This window comes from Gekko japonicus, unplaced genomic scaffold, assembly GCF_001447785.1.
Source record: "Gekko japonicus isolate JY-2015 unplaced genomic scaffold, Gekko_japonicus_V1.1 scaffold712, whole genome shotgun sequence".
In the NCBI taxonomy this organism is placed as follows: domain Eukaryota; kingdom Metazoa; phylum Chordata; class Lepidosauria; order Squamata; family Gekkonidae; genus Gekko; species Gekko japonicus.
Genome location: NW_015176472.1, coordinates 554,493 through 577,915, shown reverse-complemented (window position 1 = coordinate 577,915; position 23,423 = coordinate 554,493). Strand labels below are relative to the sequence as shown.

Genomic DNA, 23,423 nt, shown 5'->3' with positions numbered 1-23,423 from the left:
ATAACATTTATATAAGGGGTTGTTATGATCTCCAATTCTTGGGGTTTTAGTTACTGGTGGGTTTTCTTTCCTTTCTCCCTAGTTGTAGTTTCCCCTTCCTAATTTTCGGTTATAGTTTGTAGTCTTTTGAAAAAAAAACTCAATTAAAAATTCTGCTTAGGGGGATTTTAAGAGAGAGAGAGAGAGAGAGAGAGAGAGAGAGAGAGAGAGAGAGAGAATGAATGAGAATGAGAATGAGAATGAGAATGAATGGCTGCTTCGGAGGGTGAACACTGTGGCATTATACCTTGTTGAGGTCCATCCCCTCCCCAAACTCCACTGCCCTCAAACTTCACCTCCAAATCTCCAGAAAGTACCCAACCCAGAATCGGCACGAGACGACTTTTTGCAGCAGGTACTCCTTTGCATATTAGGCCACACACCCCTAATGTAGCCAATCCTCCAAGAGCTTACAGTAGCTCCTGTAAGAAGAGCTCTGTAAGCTCTTGGAGGATTGGCTACATTAGGGGTGTGTGGCCTAATATGCAAAGGAGTTCCTGCTACAAAAAGAGCCCTGGCCGACTACCTACAGAGGATGCAAGAGAAAGAACTGACAAGACGATCCAGGAGATTCTTACCCAGAGAGGCCACGTTCTGGCAGTTCTCCTCCATGATCTCCCTGTGCAGGGCTCTTTGGTCCGCGGCTAGGAGGGCCCACTCCCCATCCGTGAAATGCACAGCCACCTGATCAAAGGTCAGCATGCTCTGAAAGAGGAGAACATTCATCTACAGGGCAACTGCTCTTCCCCTTCTAATACAGCAATGTCTTCAGCATTCTCCCATGAGGAGACCTGTAGGATCCACGCCACACAATCCGGCACAGGCTAAGCCCACTGATTTCCTCAGGAGACTGCAAAGACTGCCTTCCAAACAGACGCTGTCAAGGAGTCCAGGGCTGAACCCCGTGGGTCCCCAGGGCTGTTGTACACAAATCTACAGGCAACGCAACACTCTAACTGGCTACCAATAGCGTACCGGATCCGCTTCAAAGTGCTGGTTCTTATCTTTAAAGCCCTGTATGGCCAGGGTCTGGCTTACCTAAGGGACCGCCTTTCCCCATATGTTCCCCCAAGGGCACTACGGTCGGGGAGTCAACATCTCCTGGAAATTTCAGGCCCCAGGGATATTAAATTTGCTGTTACCCGGAGGAGATCCGGGCCCTGCGGGACCTTTCTCAGTTCCGCAGGGCCTGTAAGACGGAGCTCTTCCGCCAGGCTTTTGAGTAGGAGCCGCCGCCACTTCAATTCCACCACCGATATGTTTGCAGCATCGCACCACTGCCACTAATATGTGGTTCCATCTGGGTGCGAGATGAACCTGGAAGGAGAGGGTGCTGACAAGTTGTGGGACCAATACCATTTGAGGAAGTTCTACCCCATCTTGCACTGACACTTTGTTGTTGTACTGTATTGTTTTATGGTTTTAGACTGTTTTATCTGTTTTAATTCTGGCACTTGTGCCTCGTTGTTAGCCGCCCTGAGCCTTTGGGGAGGGCGGGATATATCCAAAAATAAATAAATCCAAAAATAAATAATAAATAAAGTCACGCAGCCAAAAAACCCCAAGAAACCTAGCTTAACTATCTAACACGTTTTCAAGACCTGTGTTAGACGGCACAAACCTTATGTCCAAGACTCAAAAGCCATAGCTTATGCGTTCTCTACATTGCTGTCTATTGCAATATAGACATGTCATCGTTCAGGCCCTCAGTCCATCAGAATCCAAGCTAGCCTTTCTTCTCTGGGCTCTCGGCTCAATTCTAGCTCTTTGGCCAAGCACCCAATCAGGATACATTCTTGCTGGAACTTTCTAGAAAATTACCTCATCGCCCCTGATTCCTCCCTCCCATCCTGTGGGCCACAGCTTCTCATAAGAAGCTCATCACCACACTCCCAGCTCTGACTTTGAAGACGATAAGGACTGTGTAGCAGTGTTCCCTCTAAGCTAAGTTAGTGTGAGCTAGCTCACAAGTTTTTTAGCCTCCAGCTCACACATTCTTGCCTTAGCTCAGGAAGGATGGCTCCAGTGCAAAGTAATTTATGCTGCAGCCAAAGTGCTCGCTCACAACTTTAATGCCAGTAGCTCAAAAAGTAGAATTTTTGCTCACGAGACTCCACAGCTTAGCGGGAACATTGCTGTGCAGGCCTAGAGACCCATTAGCAACACCTGCAGGATGGAACAGGCCGGTTATTGTTCACATGAACCCTTGAGGGCGGTTCAGAGGTGCTTTGCCTCAAGGACGGCCTTGACGAAAAGTGGAAATGGTTTCTTCCAGGCCCAAAGATCCACGCAGGCCCATCCCCCTCCCCCCCACCCCACCCCAGGGTTCCCTCCCCTACCTGATCCGGCTGCACAGCAGACGGCTCCTCTCCGTCACAAAGGAGAGACAACCTGATATGCATCGCTAGTGCCATTCCGTCACCTGCAAGTGACACAAAAGAGAGGAAGAACAGCTTTCATCCCACACAGACATTTCATATTTTTGGTATTAACTTTGCGTTTCAGTTCCTTGTGAGAAAAGTTTCAGAACGCAGCCAACGTTGGTCCGCGGTAGAACAGCTAGATCTGAGACCAGTATAGCCACAAGGTATAGATAGGGACTCTGGGGCAAGGGATGCTCTGTCTTCTTCGTGCTTGGGGGGGGGTCAACAGTGGGAGGGCTTCTAATGTCCTGGCCCCACTGGTGGACCTCCGGAGGGCACCTGGTATTTCTGGCCATTGTGTGACACAGAGTGTTGGACTGGATGGGCCTTTGGCCTGATCCGACATTGGCGTCTCTTATGTTCTTATGTTCAGTAGCCCCTTAGAGGCCAACAAGATTTGGGGGGTATAGGCTTTCGAGAGTCAAAGTCCCTTCGTCAGCAAGCGGCAGCGTTGACTCTCAAAAGGTTATACCCCGAACAACTTGTAAGTCCTTTAAGGTACTACTGGTCTCAGACCTAGCTGCTCTTGTGTGAAAAGTCTCTCTGTAATATATATATATTTTTATTTTAAAGACAAAATAATAACATAAAAGGGTTACAGAAGGGAAGAAAGGGGTTATTTAGGGATTAGGGATTATGAAACACTTATACTTATACAGGATATATTAAACAAAGAGGCAAAGAGTTACTTCTCCCCAGCATCCCTTCCATTAGAATTTGGGACATTTTCTACAATAATTTCATGGGAGGGGGAGGGGGAGGAGTTTGTAAGCCGCTCTGAGACACCTTTGGGTAGTGAAGGGCGGAGTATAAATCCAATCTCTTCTTCTTCTTCTTCATCAGTATATATTCTATATTACATATTTCATCAATACTACGTACTTGTTATCACTTTTAGTATACCAAAATTGGAAGGAATTGATTTTCAAAACTTATTCTCCATCTTTTTCTACATTAAACTACATTCATATGCCTTAAAATACATTTATGGGCCATTTTTGAACTGTTTCTCGTTCTAAGTTTATCTCCTACTTGCATAATAGACACTCCATCTCAGACATTTTCTACAATAGTTTCATCATTAATACGTATTGTTTTACATATTTCATCCACACTGCATACTACATACGAGGTATAACTTTCAATATACCAAAGTTTTTGAAAAGTCTCTGTGGTCCTGAGCACAGTTATGAACATCAGAAAACTACTGCTGGATGACACCCAATATGCGTTCAGCCACCTAGCACTGCATTACTATGATGAGAAACATTTCCCTTCCCCTTATCTTAAGAGAGAGTTCTGTTACCACATACCAGCAGGGTAGGCCCAGCAGTACTAGATATAGCTAATTTATACAAGATGCCTTAATACCTCCATCACTCTGTTTTAGAGATGTGAAGGCCCGGAAAAACCCCGGAAAAATTTGGGGGGAAAACGGGGTTTTTTCCGTTTTTTTCCTGAAGCCTTTTTTGTTTTTTTCCGAAAAATTGGAAAAATTGAAAAAAGAAAAGAAAAAAAATTGATTATGGAACGTTTTATTTTAACGTGATGCATAAAATATTTTAAGACAAGGTGTTCAAATTTTTTCCAAATCATTTCTAAAATATATATATATGGTATCAGATTGATCTAATTTCTGTGCACTAAGGACAAGCAAGTCCTAGGTTACAAACTGAACTCTCCAATGCAAGAACAAGATGCATTTCTTCCTTTAGGAGGTGCTATTGTCACGAGAAAAGAAAAAGGTTTCAGTTTTGTTTTTGCATGTGGGTGGTATTCTGTTTGTAATAATTGTTTGGATACACTATATTTTTAATATGCTAGTTGTGATAATTTCATGCCAAGTAAAAATGTCCATAGTCATATTTTATGTTCCTAAAGTAACAGAATGACTTTCAATCTAGAAAAGACAAAAGAAATGTTAATGTAGCATTTTTTTCAATTTTTCCGAAAATTTCCATTTTTTCCCGGAACAAAATGGAAAAAAAACAGGGTTTTTTCCGAGCTTCAAAATTTCTGGAAATTTTACATCTCTACTCTGTTTGATAAATAAATATTTTACATATCATGGATGTTGCATGGATGGCAGTTTTTATTGTATTTGCATATCAATCCATGCTTTCTCTATGTGGTCCAGTTCCTTCAATGAACACATTCAGTTTCACATGTTACAATGATTCTGATAATATTGTCTTTTTGGATGTTATGGTCTTAAATGGGCGACTGTATCACAAAAGGATATTCTAAATCCATCAACATAAATTCCATTCTTCATTACATGTACACATGAGGCTGCCTTATCGGTCCACTAAAGTCAGTATTATCTACTCGGATTGGCAGTGGCTCTCCAGGGTCTCCCTCTGAGGCCTTTTACATCAGTTTGGAGAGCCAGTTTGGTGTAGTGGTTAAGAGCATGGACTCTAATCTGGGAGAACCGGGTTTGATTCCCCAAGCCTCCACATGCAGCCGCAGAGTCACTCACTGAAGCTCACTTGGATCGTTTCCAGGGACGTAAAACTGCTGGTGAGAGAACAGCTCTGAAAGAACTTGTGACTGACCCAAGGTCACACCGTCAGCTGCATGTGGAGGAGCGGGGAATCACACCAGGTTCTCCCAGATTATAGTCCGTACTCCTAGCCACTACACCAAACTGAAGTTTGCCTCCACTGGGGAGGCTATAGGGCAAAACAGGCTCAGCCTCCCAATCTGATAAAGAGGACATTTTCATCCGTTTTTTTTAAAAGGAGCCCAAACGAGGACGGACACCAAAAAAAGAGGACCTGCCCTCTAAAAAGAGGACATCTGATAACGTTAAATTAGAGCCCAAGGAACAGATATCATCACAATGTTTCCATAGATCAGAATCTGGCTGTTACATCCCTGGAAACGATCCAAGTGAGCTTCAGTGAGTGACTCTGCGGTGGGAAAGGAATTCAGTCTAACAGCCAACATATTCAAATTACACTGCCGTGATCCGGGCAGCTGAAAGCTATTGCAACCCAGTAACTGCATCCACATTCAGGTTTGAAACATGGGCCGTTTTGTGGGGGGGAGGGTTCAATTGAACAGAACCACGGGTTGAGACACTGGGTTTTTTTTTTTAAATGAAAAATTCTTTTTCCTATTGTGCTGCCTCTGAAACTGATCACGATTCTGCAGCCTTCCACAGTAATTGATAAGTTATTTGGAATCAATCTGGGAGGAGATCCCCATTCAATATTTTTTTTAAGTCTTGAAACATGTTTCCTATCTGCAACCTTGTCAAATTAAGATTCATACAGGGTGGCTGCTAATTTAATTGGTTGTATGGAAGACAGAGCGGGGGAGGGAGAGAGAGAGAGGGATTGGATTTATACCCCACCCTTCGCACCCGAAGGAGTCTCAGAGCGGCTTACAAACTCCTTTCCCTTCCCCCCCCCACAACAGACACCCTGTGACGTAGGTGGGGCTGAGAGAGCTCTTTCAAGAACTGCTAATGATAGAACAGCTCTGAAATAACTGGCAACTGAGAGGAAGGATCAGACTATTTAGTCCAGCCTCCCATCTCACACAGTGGCCAACCGGTTCCTCTGGATGGTCAACAACAGAGCATAGAGGCCGAGGCCTTCATAATAACATAAGAGCCCTGCTGGATCAGACCAATGGTCCATCTACTCCAGCATCTTGTCTCACACAGTGGCCAGCTGGTTCCTCCAGATGGCCAACAGCAGGGCATAGAGGCTGAGGACTTCATAAGAACACAAGAAAAGCCCTGCTGGATCAGACCAGTAGTCCATCTAGTCCAGCCTCCTGTCTCACACAGTGGCCATTCAGTTCCTCTGGAGGGCCAGCAACAGGGCAGAGAGGCCGAGGCCTTCATAAGAGCACAAGAAGAGCCCTGCTGGATCAGACCAGTGGTCCATCTAGTCCTGCATCCTTTCTTACACAGTGGCCAGCCAGTTCCTCTGGACAGCCACCATCAGGGCAGAGGCCAAGGACTACTGCCAATGAATTTTATTAGGTAACCCTTTAAATCACAAAGGTAACAATGAAATGGACGTTACCAGCCCATACATATCGGTAGAAGGTGAGCAGTAAATTAGCATACAACATAATGAAGATGCTTTAACAGATTCAAGGACATCTTCATTATGTAGCTTGCTAATTTACTGCTCACCTATATGTATGGACCGGTAACTTCAATTTCACTGTCTCTGAAGAAGTGTGTTTTCACATGAATGCTTATATCCAGACTTAAACCTTGTTGGTCTGGAAGGTGCCACTGGAAGCAAACTTTGTTCTGCTGCTTCAGACCAACACGGCTACCCTACCTGAGTCTACCTGAATCTAATCTGCCACATATTTTTAGTCTTTTAATAATTTTAGAACGGCCACGTATTTTGTAAATCTTTAAGAGGCTATTGGACTCTTGCTCTTTTCTATTGCTACAGACCGATTAACATGGCGACCCCATCTTGATTTACATCACAGTTCTCTTTTCTAGATGGGGCAGTTTCAATCCCTCCACTCTCTGTTGTCTTGTATGCATAAAGGCTTGTTTTTGAAAGCTAGATACAAGCATTACTTTCTCTCTCTCTCACACACACACACACAGACAGTCTCACAAAGACAGCATAGAGACTTCAGGCTTGCTTGAAAAAATAATGTTAAAAATACCCCATGGATCTTTACCCATCGTGGAAGCCACTCGATCATTCTCCTGCGTGATCCCATCAAAGAATAACTTCTGGCTGGCGTCCGAAGGAGCTTTCTCTGCTTCGGGGAAATTACTAGCCAGTTCTGCAAATGGCCCCTGTATCTGGAAAAACAGAGAGGATCTCAAGACAGAAGAAGCTGCCTGATACTGAATCAGACCATCAATCCATCAAGGTCAGTCTTGTCTACTCAGACTGGCAGCGGCTCTCCAGGGTCTCAGGCTGAGGTCTTTCACATCCCCTGCAGCCTGGTCCTTTTTAAGTGGAGATGCCAGGGATTGAACCCGGGACCTTCTACACCCCAAGCAGATGCCCTACCGCTGAGTCACTGCCCCCTCCCCTAAATGAGCCTGCCTTTCACAGAGTTAGACTCTTGGTCTACCTCATCCTTCAACCGGAGAAGCCGGGGATTGAACCTGGGACCTTCTCCAGGTCAAGCAGAGGCTCTGCCCCGAAGCCACAGCCCCCCTTTACCAGCAAAAGGCTGAGGGACACTCACCAGCTGGTCCTGAGTCTTGTCTTCTGCCTGGCTCAGGAGGAAGACTTCCGCCAGGGCCACCGCCTGGAAACTGGTCTCCGGCCCACATTCCCGGATCCAGCCCTCCATCTCCGGGGGCAGGACGGCCAGGAACTGCTCCAGGATCACCAGGTCCAGGATCTGGTTTTTGGTGTGTCGCTCAGGCTTCAGCCACTGGCGGCAAAGGTCGTGAAGCTGGTTGCAAACCTCTCGGGGGCCCCTGGCGTCTGGGTAGTGGAAGTGCCGGAAATGCAGGTGCCGGGCATTTGGGCTGCTAGGCCGGTCAGCCAGGATCTTCCGTACTGCTTTCCCCCAGAATTCCCCACTGCTCCTGGCCTCTATGGCATCACATGCTTTTCCTGTGCAAGGTCCAGCCAGGTCTGGCTCTTCCATCCTCAGTCGGTGCCCCGAGGAAGTCTCCAGCCACACCACGGGCCTGCCGTGCTCTTCTAGGAGAGCCGCCCAGCTTGGCAACCCTCCCAAGTCCTGCAAAGGCCACACGTCATTCTTTTAAAAAAGAAAGAAAAAGAAATTATTGAGAATTTTTAAAACGGAAAGATAAAAAACAACAAATATTTTAAAAAGGAAATAGAAATACAAAGCCAAAGGGGAAAAAAATAAAGAGAGAAAAGATAAAAGACGTGGCTCCCGATTTTTAAATGGGAAGATAAAAAGCTAGCAACAAATATTAGAAAAGGAAATCGAGAGACAAAGCCAAAGGAAAAAAATATAGAAAAGGAGAAAGGATAAAGAAAATACAAAGAAATACCAAGAAGTGGCTTCCGATTTTCTCCTTGACAAGTACAAGCAAAGAAATACAAAGCCAAAGGGGAAAAATTTAAAAAGAGAAAGAAAATATAAAGAAGTGGCTTCTAATTTCCTCTACAAGTACAAGTAAATTTACAAACTTAACACTTACTCAATAGTTCAAAAAAGGAGAGAGAAATCTCTTTTTTTCTATTATCTAGCATCCCCCCCCCCAATTATCAAATCATCATTTCATTTTTCTCCTTTTCATGCAAAAAGTCTCTAACGGGTTTCCAGTTAACAATAAATGTAAATAATGTCTTTTCTCTGATCAAAGTAGTAAGTTTAGCTCTCATCATCTTCACCAACCTTCCCTCTGTTGTCGAACTTTTCCATTCTTTGTGTTTAATAACCTCGCTGCTGTTGCCATATACAGAAATAAAAATTCCGTGACTTTTTTCTAATGACACGTCATTCTTGTGAGTGAATCACTACTCTGTTGAGACCCAAAGGCATTTTAGAGCAAAAGTGGGAAACAGCAGTTATATGTGGGCCGCAAATGCTAAGACTCAAAGAGAAAAAGAAAAAAGGTGAAAGTCCTTTTCTACACTACAGCTCAGCAGGCCAAAGTGACTATCTGACCTCAAACCATCCAACACAGCATTCAAAGTGGCTCTTGTTGTTGTTCAGTCGCTCTAATACCCCGCTATCCATGCTCACACCTGGACACAAGAAACTGCAATCAGACCACTGCTCCATCAAAGTCCATATTGTCTAAACAGACCAATGGCAGCTCTCCATATTCTCAGGTAGAGGTCTTTCAAATCACCTACTGCCTCATCCTTTAAACTGGAGATGCCAGGGATTGAACCTAGGAATCTTCTGCATGCCAAGGAGATGCTCTACCACTGAGCCACAACACCCTCCCTAAATGAACCTGCCTTTTACTGCATTCTTGGTCTTGGTCTACCTGATCTTTTCAACTGGAGATGCTGAGGATGGAACCTGGGGCCTTCTGCATGCCAAGCAGATGCTCTACCACTCCACAGAACCCTCCCTAAATGTACCCACCTTTTACTGGCCCCTTTCACATTACTGTTCTAAACTGGATGTTATTTGTTGTTGGTCCAATGCCGAGTAAAGTGATACAGGGACGGAAATTTCATACAGCAGATTTCCTTAATGAACCATGCCTAAAGCGTTATAGTCATTTCAAACAGTGCCACCTTTTTCCCCCTGCCCTTTTTCGCCACACAATTTCCCTCAGCCTTTTTTTAAACCTTGAAAGCTGAGCGCTATAGCGCTAAACCAATATAGCACTTCAGCACTACAGCGACACAACTGAGATGCCTTGACAACACTGACTACAGGTGCAATCTCTCTCAATGGAGTCAAGGCATCTCAATGGTACGCTGTACCACTGAAGTGCTATATATTGGTTTAGGGCTATGGCACTCAACTTTGAACGTTAAAAAAACCCAAGCAAGATTGCGCAGTGAAAAAGGGCGGGGGGGATGTGGCATTGTAGGAAGAGCTATGGATATTTTAAACAGCACACCACAGCAATTCAGAAGTGCAACAAAGCGGTGAAAACAGGAAGAAAACAGCTAACCTCAAAAATGGCTCAGCCATGCTTTGCTAACCTGACACAAGCAGCTTTGTATGAACAAATAAATATATTCCATTAGCAGTTGGTTACTAAAACGGCTCTGTCTGAAACGACAGGAAAAATCCATTAGCAAACTGCTACTAAAATGGAATACAAAGGCTGCTTGAAAAGGGCCACTGCGTTCAACTCTTAGTCTATCTCCTCCTTCAACTAGAGATGCTGAGGATTGACCCTGGGACTGTCTGTGTGCCAAGCACATGCTCTACCACTGAGCCAGGGACCATCCCTAAATGAACCTGCCTTTCACTGCATCCGACTCTTCATCTACCCTCACCCTTTCAACTGGAAATGTCGAGGGTTTAACCTGAGGATTCCTGCATGGCATATTCTAGCTGTATCTGAAGAAGTGAGCTGTGACCCACCGAAGCTCCTGCCCTGCCACAAATTTTGTTAGTCTTTGGCCCCTGCCACATGGGACGGCTGAAACGCGGCTACTCAGAGCCGCTCCAAACTTGAGACGCCGCGGGGGGATCCCACGGATCCCACGATCAGATGCCGGGGAGGAAAAGTCTGATGGGAGGGGGAGGCTGCCGAACTGCGCATCGGCCGGGGGCCGGGATGCGGCGGCGCAAGGACGCACCGCCGATTCCACAGCCCGGCTTGAGGCGATCCAATGGATGCAACCACCTAGATAGGTGGTTCTTTTTTATGGCGCGGTATTGGCATTTGGGATGGATCAGGGACGGAGACGGCACGCTCCCCAGATGTTGAGGTGGGATCGCGCCCGTTTGCTCCGCCCCCATTTCGTCCCGCTCCCAGCCCAAATGGGCTCGTATGAACAGGGCCTTTAAGGTGCTCCTGGCCTCTTGCTGTTTTCTACTACTACAGATAGACTAACATGGCAACCCATCTTGCTCTATCTTCATGAGAAACATTAGGCAGTTTGCACTTTTCATTATTATCCTTCCTCCCTATTTTATAAAATCATAGAATCAGAATCACAGAGTTGGAAGGGACCTCCAGGGTCATCTAGTCCAGTGGTGGAGAACCTAAGGCACGGGTGCCAGAGGTGTCACTCAGAGCCCTCTCTGTGGGCACGCGTGCCATCGTCCCAGCCAGGCCCAGACCATCATTAAAGTGTAGAATTCTCTGCCAAATAATTTTAAGTAAATGAAAACATTTGGGATTGCTTTCCTTACTTTGTTTGGATCATCTTAAGTTAATGTAGGATTTGTTCTTTCTCAAGTACAACCTCAGTATTCAGGTTAAATTGCCATGTTGGCACTTTGCGATAAATAAGTGGGTTTTGGGTCGCAGCTTGGGCACTCGGTCTCTAAAAAGTTCACCATCACTGATCTAGCCCAACCCCCTGCACAAATTTGTGTATTTGTGTTGATGTTATGTTTTTAAAATATATATCCATAAAACAAATACTATAAACATATAAATAGACAAACAAAAAGATTAGGCGGATGAGATAGATCATTTTAACAGTGTTTTACTGTTTGAAACGTCCCTCCCCTTAGGGATCCTGAACGAAGTGGAAAGGTGGCACAGACGTCATGTCTTAAAATAAGAAATTAATTAAATAATACACGGGTTTTTGTTGCTTTGTTCTCCAATTTCCTACTCCTGCTTTCTCGCACGGATTGCACAGCTTCCTGGGGCCTTTTCGAACGCCATAATTAAGTTTTCCCTCGCCCTGCTGCTGGCGCGCAGCACACTGTTCCGGGTGGCACCGTTTCTAATTGCGCAATCGAGGCTGGATCTAGGCGAGAACGGCGACCAAACCGACGTAAACCACTTGAAAACTGCTCCGGACCTCTCGCCATCCAAACAGCGGCTCCCCTCTCCGAAGAGGCTGCTGTTGGAACCCCCCCCCCCCCGGTTTCTTCCAAAGACGCTCCCGGGTGCATTTTGTGGGTCAGACTCACGCAGGCCATAACGCGCGCCCCCCCCCTTCCCCCAAAGGAGCAATCTCTCGCTTGCAGTCTGGCCCCAGCATCGCCTTAGAGGAGGGTCCTTGGGGGGCTGAGCATCACCCCACAGGAAGACTTACCAGCCCTTCATGTTCCAGCGCGGCCCCAGATAACCCCCCTCCACCCAAAGGCGTTTGCAACTCCCCAGCTCCTGGCTGGGGAAATCAATGGCCCCTTTTCCCCTTTGGAATGGGGGCGGAGCAGGAAGGCGCCTCCCTAGCAGAGCGCCCTCGTTCGCTTTAACCCTTGGGTGGCCGCAAGGCCCGGACCGTGTTCCGAGCCTGCCGAGGATTCCAGGCTTCGCCGGGTGGAGAGGCGGACCCCAGCCCTCGCGCTCGCTCTCTCGTCATTGTAGCGACCGTGTCGATTCCGTGTCTGGCAAGTGTCAGCGCACCGATGCGCCTAAAACAAGCCACGGACTGCTTTCCAGTCAGGGGTTAAAATGAATGAGTCTCGATTGGTAGAGGGGCATCTTCCTGCTGGGGGGGCTTCCATTGATTTCCCCCCGGCCAGGATCTGGTGAGTTGCAAAGGTTTTGGGGTGCAGGGGGGTCCTGGGGCTGCACGGGAGGGGGGGTGCAAACGGAAGAAGAAGAACCTGCAACCGGCTCACGGCGAGCCCTCCTGGGGGTTTTCAAAGCAAGGGATGATGAGCAGAGGTGATTTGCCCTTGTCTGCCTCTGCAGGGTCTTCTTGGGGGTGGGGGTGGGGGGTTGTCTCCCATCCAAAGCAGAAACGCATGAGGAGTGGATGGGAAAACCCCAGGAGGAGACGCCCGGCCACTGAAAGGACCCCAAGGGGAGCTTCTTTCCTAGGGTTACTAACCTCCAGGTGGGTCCTGGAGTTCTCCCAGGATCATGATTGACTTCTCGATCACAGAGATCAATTCCCCGTCAGAAAACGGCACCTGTAGATGGTGGATTCTGTGCCGTCAAATGTCCACGGAGCTCCCTCCTTTCCCAAACCCCACCTTTCCCAGGCTCTGCACCCCAGATCTCCAGCCCTTGCTGCAGGCTCCTGCGGGTTTAACTCCAGACTGTTGAATGGGGATAGAACAGGAATTGTTTCCGGCTGTTTCACACGATAAATGATCCAGTGTACATGCTGGAGAAGGGAAAGGGAAGGGCAGGGAAGCAGAGGAAGATTTGGGGGGGGGGTGGCATAAGGGAAGGCAGACAGAGGGGTGGGGTTGCTGGGGCCAGACCAAGGGCGGGGTGTGTGTGCCTCTGTTGGACCTCCCCTAGAGGAAGGGTTTGGCCTGCAGGTTTCAGGCAAAGGACTCCCCTAGAATTGCTATCCTCCAGGGGTGTGTGGAATTCTCCTGAATTACAGCCAGTCTCCAGGCCATAGAAATCGGCTCTGCAGCACAAAATGGAAGCGTCTGTCTGTCTGTCTGTCTGTCTATCTATCTATCTAGTTAGCTATCATCTATCAAATTTATATCTATCAATTTTATATCCCGCTCCCTCTCCCCCAAATGGGACTGGAGGCAGCTAACAGCATATAAAATACATCCAGTTACAAACAATTTAAAAAATACAATAAACAGTCTTTTAAATATAAAATGATTAAAAATCTATCCCCATTAAAATCTGTCCACTATCAAGCCGGGTAGGATGCATGGATGGTGAAATATACCAGCTGCTTGATGACGGACCATCTGTTGCCATTTGCATTTATTTACTTATCTATTTGATTTATATACTGCCTTCCCCACGGCATGTTCTCCCTGCGGTATTTGCTGTATATTCTCTATGTCTTTGTTCCTCCCTTCCTTCGTTCCTCCCTCCCTCCCCACTCCCTTCCTTCCTTCCTTCCTTCCTTCCTTCCTTCCTTCCTTCCTCCCCATCTCTCTGCTTTCTTTCCATCTCTCTCCTTCCTTCACTCCCCTCCCCCTCCCCCGCCCCCTTCTTCTTTCTGAGCTCTCTCAGTCCCTAAAAACAAGTCTAGCTCACCACTAGCATAACATTAAGAGCTAGAACTTGCAGCTGCCACACAGTCTTCGGATCTCCTGGCTATTCTACACCCAATGCCATACAACAATTAATTAAATTAATTTCTTATACCTTCTGAGGCCCCTCCCCTCCCTAAATTCTGCCTTCCCCAGGCTCCACACCCAAATCTCCTGGAATTTCCCAAGCAGGAGTTGGCAACCTTAGAACTCTCCCCCAGTTTGTCATTTCTTTCTGAATTTTGACATTTGCCCGTCTCTTGTACAGGGAGAGGACCTGGATCCCAACTGGAAGTCTTTATCTTGGTCACAGTGTAAGAAGGGTAAGGCATTACCCACAGACCAGCACGCTGGCTTTGCAGGATTTGGGATCCACTGTAATCAGAAGGCACTCCTTGCCTTAAGAAAGACTATGGCGGAAGGGCAGGGGGATCCTTGCAGTCTTTGGCAGGCTGTCTTGGAGCACAGAGTGAAAATGGAAGAGCAAGGCTTGGCTGACCCTGAAGCTGAAAAGGCCATTGCAACTAGGGGCAGTGGTGGATTCTGGGAAAGAATCACACAGACTTGTCTGGGAGAGGACATTGTCGGCTCTGAAGTACAACGCCTGCGCTTCCGGCAGTTCCCCTACCAAGAGCTGGCGGGGCCCCGAGAGGTTTGCAACCGACTCCATGACCTTTGCTGTCAGTGGCTGAAGCCAGAAAGACACACTAAGAAGCAGATCTTGGATCTGGTGATCCTGGAGCAGTTCCTGGCCATCCTGCCTCCAGAGATTGAAAGCTGGGTTAGAGAATGCCACCCGGAGATCAGTTCCCAGGCCGTGGCTCTGACTGAAGGCCTCCTGCTGAGCGAGGCAGAGGATAAGAAGCAGGAGAGGCAGGTGAGTGCTTTATGTCCTTGTACTCAGGGATTTATTTATTTTATTTTTTTATTTATTAGTTTGATTTATATCCCGCCCTCCCAGAGGCTCAGGGCGGCGCACATGCGGCAAAGCCGAGTGCAAAATACAATACAGTATATAATAAATAAAACATTTAAAATTACAGTAAAACCTTCCAATAATACGGTGCTATACCTATATTAATCATCCAAGACGGGGACAACCCCCCCAGGTTTGGTGGCCAGCTGTCTCAGTAGCGTGGTCTCCCACTACACTGTCTCAAACTTCTGACAGGGCCCGTTTGCCCCCGTTCTTATAGGGCAGCCGATGACTTGCCACCTCGGTGGTAGAATAGTGGCGGCAGTGGCTCCTACTTGAACGCCTGGCGGAAGAGCTCCATCTTGCAGGCTCTGCGGAACTGCATAAGGTCCCGCAGGGCCCGGATCTCCTCTGGGAGCTCATTCCACCAGGTAGGAGCCGCCACCGAAAATGCCCTGGCCCTAGTAGAGGCAAACTTAATCTCTCGGGGACCTGGCACTCCCAGGAGATGGAGCTTCCCCGATCGTAGTGCTCTTGAGGGAACATACGGGAAGAGACGGTCCTTCAGGTAAGCCGGACCCTGGCCGGGATGGGCCATAGCTTAGTGGAAGAGTCTCTGCTTTGTATGCAGAAGGTCCCAGGTTCGAGTCCGACTCCTGGCATTTCCAGTCAAAAGTTTCAAATCATAGATGATGTGAAAGCCCTCCATTTTAAAAACCTGGAGAGCTGCTGCCGGTCAGAGCAGGCAATCCTCTGTAGATGCATGCATGATCCAACACTGTCTTAAGGCAGCTTCTTTTCGAGAGGTGCTATGGCTTAGTGGTAGAGCATCCGCTTGGCTTGCACACTCCAGGTTCAACCCTCACCATCTCCAGTTGAAAGCATGAGGTAGGCCAAGGGGCCAACTCAGTAAAAGGGCAGGTACTTCTAGGGAGGGGGCTGTGGCGTGCAGAAGGTCCCAGGTTCAATCCCCAGCATCTCCAGTTGAAAGGATCAAGTAGACCAAGGGTCCAACTTAGTAAAAAGCAAAGGGGCCATGGCTCAGTGGTAAAGGATCTGCTTGGCGCACAGAGGGTCCCAAATTCAATCCCTGGAGGCATCTCCAGCGAACGGATCTGGTAGCATAAGAATATAAGAGAAGCCATGTTGTAGCAGCTCAATGGCCTCTCCAGTCCAACACTCTGTGTCATACAGTGGCCAAAACCCAAGTGCCACCAGAAGGTCCACCAGTGGGACCAGAAGCCCTCCCACTGTTGGCCCCCAAGCACCAAGAAGACAGAGCATCACTGTCCCAGACAGAGTGTTCCCTCTATACCTTGTGGCTAAGAGCCACTGATGGACCTCTGCTCCAGATGTTTCTCCAATCCCCTCTTGAAGCAGATGATGTGAGAGACCTCTCTACCTAAGATCCTGGACAGCTGCAGCCAGTCTGAGTAGACAGTGCTGACCTTGATGGACTGATTCAGGATAAGGCAGCTTGATAAATGTTCATGTGTACCTGAAAGGTTAATGTGGTTAAGATCCTAAGCATTCCCAGCATTTTCCCCCTTGAAGTCCTCAAAGAAGAGAATATCCCCGACCCCTCATTCCTTTTCTTAATTTCTTTCCATTCCTTAACTGGGATTGTCTTTGCTTTTTCGGTGGCAGGGGGCATTAACGGGTGTCACTGCAGATTTCCTGGGGGCAGAAGAGGCTCTGACATACCCCAGACAGAGGCTGCTGTTCGGCAGGATTACTCAGGAGGGGGACCATGATGCCACCTGGATCAGTAAGGGTTTTTATTTATTTATTTATTTATTTAGAAGAAGAAGAGATTAGATTTATACCCCACCGTTCACTCAGAGTCTCAGAGCTGCTTACAGTCTCCTTTCCCTTCCCCTCCCCATGAAGTAGGTGGGGCCGAGAGAGCTCTTTCAAGGACTGCTCCTGAGAGAACAGCTCTGAGAGAACTTGTGACTGACCCAAGGTCACACCAGCAGCTGCGAGTGGAGGCGTGGGGAATCAAACCCGGCTCTCCAGATTAGAGTCTGCGCTCATAATCACGGCACCAAACTGTGTTAATCATTTACCTTCCTTCTTGAGACTCAGGGGAGATGGCAGAGTGATATGAACAATTCAGGAAAAGCTGGTATAATTCGTACAATGAATGGTGCAATAAAACTGGATTAGTGGTGGTGGTGGTGGTGGAGGAAACTGCCATTGTGTGTTTTCAAAGAGTTTTCAAAGCAGGAAACAGCAGGGGTGGTTGGCCGTTGCCTGCCTCTGCGTAGCAACCCTGGGCTTCCTTGGTGGTCTCCCATCCAAGTACTAACTAGGGCTGACCCTGCTTAGCTTTTGAGGTCTCATGAGATCAGGCTAGCCTGGGCCATCCAGAGTCCAGTAGCACCTTGAAGACTAAGAAAATTTGTAGCAGCATATGAGCATTCGTGAGTCTTTGCTCACTTTTTCAGAACTCTTGCTCTTTTCTACTGCTACGGGCAGACTAACCTGGACCATCTAGGTTAGGGTAAAACTGTATTACCCAATTAAAAACCGCTAAAGGAAAAAGAGTTCCATCTATCCAATCCCATGGATTTTGGACTTAGAGGATACAAAGAAAACTGCCTACATTTTTCACAGGCAGTTATCATGTCAACACTATTGCCTTGATAGAAAGAGCCATCTTTCTGCTTGGTCTTTTCTCTTGGTCACTCTGAAACCGACAGAATGCTTTTATGTTCCCCTGAATGCATAAGGAAGATGCTAATCTACAGCCTTCTCCACACATTATAAGTGCAAAGAGTTTATATACTATGCTGTATTGAGGCAGAGATTTGTAATCTTACTGATACCCCAGTGCCTTCTGAACTAGAAATTGATTTTGGGGGCCTGGCAGATAGCACATTGATTGTGCCAGATTTTCAGCTGGGGGGGGGGAGAGGAATGGAACTTTTGTGTTTGGGATTCTTTTGAAAGGGGCTGAAAATGGGCCATAGCATAATGTGTATTTAGAAATAACCAAAGACTATCATCCTAGATGGACTTAAGAAAAGCCTAAACAAATTTCTGGAGGAAAGGTCTGTCAAAGGCTGTTTGCTATGATGGATCCTCCGTGTTATAGCTCTGAAAACCAGTTAGCGAGGGCAAGTTACCCCTGTAATGGGTTTCCTGAAGGCATCTGGCTGAAAGAATACTGAAGTAGGCAGACTTTTTGGCCTTCTATCTACTTCACTGTGCCCGGTGGACAACAGGAAGACACATTTTTTTTTCATACAAGGAACTGAAATACAAGAAGGAAACTACAACAGATCTTCCTGCCACAAAAGGAAAAGAAGGGTTCTATAACAAATTATATATATATCAAAGGTTATTATACATTAAAGTAAAGGTAAAGGTTCCCTTGCTCGAAAGCCAGTCGAATCCAACGCTAGGGTTGCGGTGCTCATCTCCGTTTCCAAGCCGAAGAGCCAGCACTGTCCGAAGACATTTCTGTGGTCATGTGGCCGGCATGACTAAATGCCAAGGCGCACGGAACGCTGTTACCTTACCACCAATGTGGTACCTATTTATCTACTTGCAATTTCTTGCTTTCGAACTACATTACGGGGCACATAAAACAGAAAGTATTGCTCCTCAACATCCCCTTCAATATACTTTTAAAGACATTTTCTACATAATACAGTAGTCCTTACTTCAAACATTTTAAATTTCAAATTTTATAACTTATCTATTTTGCAACTATATTATTAATTTCATCATTACGACATATTCTACCTATGTCATCATTTCTACATACTAGCTACAGCTTTAAATGTACCAAAGTTTAAAAGAAAATCTATTATATATATCTCACAATAAAACATAAAGAATATTTTTGTGCAAATGCAAAATTCACTTCCTTATACATTTACATTCAAAACTTGCTCTCGTTTGGCTTCTACATTGTAATACGTTTTTATGTGTTGCGATACATTTGTGTACGATTTTCGAACTGTTTCCCATTCTAAATTTCAAACTGTTTCTCATTCCAAGTTCATCTCCTGCTTACATAATAGGCACTCCGTCTCCCCTCAGATTTCGAAATTGATCTGTTTCTCAAATAAGTTGTTAATTTCGCCATTAGGACATCATGGACAAGTTTGTTTCCCCATTCTGAGCTTGGACAGACTTCCCACCATCTTTTGTATCCATCACAGATGGTGATAAGATGTCAGCCGCATGCCCTCGGTCATCAGTTTATGATCCTGTGGACCCAGCTCCTGTGCAACCAGATCAGGTAGGAGATGGATTATTGTCAGGGCTTTTTTTGTAGAAAAAGCCCAGCAGGAACTCATTAGCATAATAGGCCACACCCAACAACAGAAACTCATTAGCATATCCAGCCACACCCATGAGAGCATAGCTCATTAGCATATTAGGCCGCACCCCCATGTTACCAGAAGTGTGCTCATCGAGCCACACCCATCTTTTGCTTGTTATTCTGTTTACCTTGTTTGTTGTCAAAACTCAGGGCTTTTTTTGTAGCAGGAACTCCTTTACATGTTAGGCCACACCCCTAATGTAGCCAATCCTAATAAGTTTCTGCTATTGGGTGTGGCCAATTATGCTAATGAGTTCCTGCTGGGCGTGGCCAACTTGGGAGCCAGCCGGAACTCCGTTCCTGTGCGTTCCTGCCCAAAAATAGCCCTGATTATTGTAGAGAAGGACACAGTGGCCAACTTGGGTGCTTCCGTCCCTCTTACAAAGCATGCTACTTTTTCACTTTGCTTCCGCCAAGATGTTAATGCTGTTTGTGACGGACCTTCAGCCTGCCTTGAAGTGCCCCTTCAGGCTGTGCTAAGACGTGAACAGCTACTGTGTCATCTTCTTCCAGGGTTCGGTGTCCTTTGAGGAGGTGGTGGTGTGCTTCACTGAGGAGGAGTGGGCTTTGCTAGATCCAGCCCAAAGAGCCCTGCACAGGGAAGTCATGCTGGAGAATTATGGGATCGTGGCCTCTTTGGGTAAGTTTCCCTTGATTAGCCTTATCCCAGATCTTCAGCGTCTCCACTGGGTTTGGCCCACTAGCTTGACCCAGATAAGAAGGAGGTGGTGTTGTCTGCTAAGGGAGCTGATCTCAGGCTAGGTATACAGCCTGTTTTGAATGTGGTTTCACTCCCTCTGGAAGAATGACCATACAATGATGAGAGGCTCTTTGATACTCTGTCAAATCTACCTGCCCACTTAATTTTGGGGACTGTCTAAGGAAATGACGGGATAGTCACTGAAGAAACTGTCCTTTTATATGCCGTCACTCAGAACAGCAGCTAATTCATTTTGTTCCTTGGTTTCAGGCTCCATTCCTCCTTCCGGATCTTAATAAGTATTCTCTTGCTTCATCCAGCAGGCGATGGGTGGAAGAGTGAGACTGAGGAAGATCTATTTATGGTGTCCTGGGGACTGAGCAGATCTAAACAGGCAAAAAAACAGAGACGGAAAACCAGTCTAGCCAGGAAGAATGAGTCCTTTCCTTCTCAACTTGGTGACTTCCAAGAAATCCCAGGGCAAGCAAAAATAGACAAAAGCAAGAAAAGATATAAGTGCCCTCTGTGTGGGAAAAGCTTCAGTTTTAAGTCAAGGCTGAATCTTCATTGGAGAATCCACACTGGAGAGAAACCGTATAAATGTTCAGAGTGTGGGAAGTGCCTGTGTAGCAATGCGAGCCTTCAGACTCATCTGCGAATGCACACAGGGGAGAAGCCGTTTGAATGTTCAGAGTGTGGAAAGAGTTTCAGTCGGAGGCACAAGCTTATAAGCCATCAGAGACTTCACACCGGGGAGAAACCATATAAATGCACTGAGTGTGGGAAAGGCTTTTGTGAGATCTCGAGCCTTAAGAGACATCAAGGAATCCACACAGGGGAGGACTATAAATGCTTGGAGTGTGGAAAGAGTTTCAGTCAGAAGTCAGACCTTAGAAGACATCAAAGAATGCACACGGGAGAGAAGCCCTATAAGTGTCTGGAGTGTGGGAAAAGCTTCACTTGGAGCAAAACTCTGATTTACCATCAAAGAATGCACTCGGGCGAGGATCCATTCAAGTGCTTGGAGTGTGGAAAGAGCTGCAGTACAGGGTCCGACCTTAGCAGACATCAAAGAATGCACACAGGGGAGAAACCGTTTAAATGTCTGGTATGCGGGAAGCACTTCACTCGGAACATACATCTTACTTCGCATCAAAGAATGCACACAGGAGAAGAACCATATAAATGTTCGGAGTGTGGGAAGAGCCTGAGCACCAGCTCAGCCCTCGCTAGGCATCAGAGAATCCACACAGGGGAGAAACCGTATCAATGCTCAGAGTGTGGAAAGAGTTTCACTTGGAGTACGTCCCTGACTTCCCATCAACGAATGCACACAGGGGAGATTCCCATACCTAAGAATTGCCACAACATGGAAACAACTTCCATTGAAGTTCAGATCATCATATAAGGGGTTTCTACTCCAGCAAAAATACAAAAATTGAGTTTTTTCACCCAATCAAAGCCCGGGGAGGGGGGGGACTGCTTATTTCCCTCTGTCTCTATTTTAAGCCTCTCTCTTCTGTCCTAAGTTGTAAACAAAACAAATGGTTTGAATGAGAGAAAGCTACAATAGCAACATGCCAGTTCACCAGCCAGGCATGTCTATAAAGTCTATACTGTGTTTAGTGGACAGATACGAATATCACCAGGCATCATGTATTAGATAAGATATCACAAGCACAGGCTATAATGCTAAGAGTGTATCTTTACCTGGTCAGTTGTCATGAGTGAGAATCTTTTCAGCTTGGTCACCTCATTTTCAGACTTTGAGACGTATTCTCCAAGAAATGTCTGGTAAGGTTTTCCCCCAGTTTGAATGTAAGATTCCCCAGGAGCTGTAAATTGTTTGGGATGTTTTACAGTTTTTCCATGTTTGGTTGCTCCTTGTAGAAGCATCATACCAACTTGTTCTCTGTGTAACACCATTTCCCCCTGTTTATTTCCCCCTTAATTGACTCTCAACAGCTCTTAGTACTCCACACCAATTGAGGTATACTTATGAAGGTTGACGAGGGTTCAAAGAAGACCAGACACAAATGGCTGCAGGAAACTCTGTGTCTCAGCCAGGCTGAGCACAAATATTTATTGAAAATTTCTCCCTCCGCCCCCTCCCTTTCTTCTCCCTGCGTAAGGGATAGTTACAGGCATACGTTCATAGCATGGAATGTGTTGATTCCAACAGCTCACAGCTCCCTATCTCCTTCGCCCCCTTTTGCCAAGGTTGCTCCTCACGATGAGCTCAGCACATCAGCAGATGTTTCTGCCTTGTGCAATTAGCCTGAGACCTGGGTTCCCAACCTCTAGCCAGGAGAACAGCCAAGAGAACAGTGAATCCATTCGGGTTTGCCACGCAGATGTCTGCACTGCTCTCCTACATACTTAGTCTGCCTTGGGTATTTTTCTGCTCCTGGCGAGCTTTCAAAATCTCGTTTTTCAGCATAAGGTGAGGAGTCCCCCAAGTATTCCTTTGCTGCCTAGTTTTGTTGGGCTCATGACCAACCAGAGCCACCCACATGACTACGGGATCTACCAATGGCTTTGCTTTTCCTTCATTTCATGTTGTCCTAGATTCCATGCTGGGAATAAAGTTTCTGGGTTTTGAGGGCCCCGGTCACACGGGCTGGATATCGCAGGGGGGGGAGGCATGGCTGTTTGCCCTAGAGTAAACTACCGTGCGGCAGCGGGATCAAACGTCCCGCCGACGTCCCGTGGTTGGGGGGAGGTGCCGGGGAGGTGCCGATCATACCTCACTCCTGCGGCGCGGCAAAGAAGCTGATTGGCAGGGGTTGGTTTTTTTTTTACCCAAGTGTTCGCATGCTCCGTTGGGTGCTTGTGCACATCCGTGGAGACTTGGGGGGGGGGGGAACCTTTTCGCGACGGGACATGGGCAGGTGCTGGATGCTGCCACCGGAAACGTGATCAGACGCCGCCCTTGCCCCACGGTTTCCAGAAACTAGTACCTCGGAGGTACTAGTTTTTTACCCCGCCTCTTCGGCGGCAAGCCTCGGGTGAGCCACGGGAGCTCTACGCTTCCCAGATGTGGTGCTGTGATTGCGCCCGAAAAATCTGCCTATCTTCCATCTCTGTAGCGTGGCTAATGCTCCGTGTGACCGCAGCCGAGGACAGGTTTTTCTTCATGTGTCGCAGAAACTGTGCTGTTCTCCATCTTGCTAATTCACCAGCTCTAAAATGGAGCTTTCTGGGGAAAGAAATGACAAGAGACTTCTCAAACAATGAGATCTTTAGGCCAAAAATACAGACTCCCTGTTTCAGCCTTGGCATACACCCCCATTTGCAATATGAGGAGGATAATACTGACCGACCTTATAAAGGTGTTGTAACTATTGTACTAAAGTAATAACTACTTTGAAAGCACTGTATAAATGCTAATAATAATAATTATTATTAAGGCATATTCCTTCAGATCCTGAATGAATGACATCTTTGGCTCTGTCCCCTTGGTGTCAGCAGTGTGTGTAAGAATGTTTTATGGACAATATTATCCTTGTT

General features: G+C 46.7%; 2 protein-coding genes across 2 annotated transcripts in view; one reads left to right on the top strand and one right to left on the bottom strand.

Annotated features, from left to right (window-relative positions):
- Nucleotides 1-23,423, bottom strand: part of LOC107123819 (zinc finger protein 850-like) — a 399,053-nt gene that overhangs the window by 202,083 nt on the left and 173,547 nt on the right. The gene's annotated exons all lie outside the window — the stretch shown is intronic.
- LOC107123820 (zinc finger protein 850-like) overlaps nucleotides 1-23,423 on the top strand; it is a 75,325-nt gene that overhangs the window by 35,511 nt on the left and 16,391 nt on the right. The window contains exon 4 of the mRNA XM_015427161.1: nucleotides 20,424-21,260. Coding sequence (XP_015282647.1) covers nucleotides 20,424-21,260 — 837 coding nt within the window. The remainder of the gene's footprint in view (nucleotides 1-20,423; nucleotides 21,261-23,423) is intronic.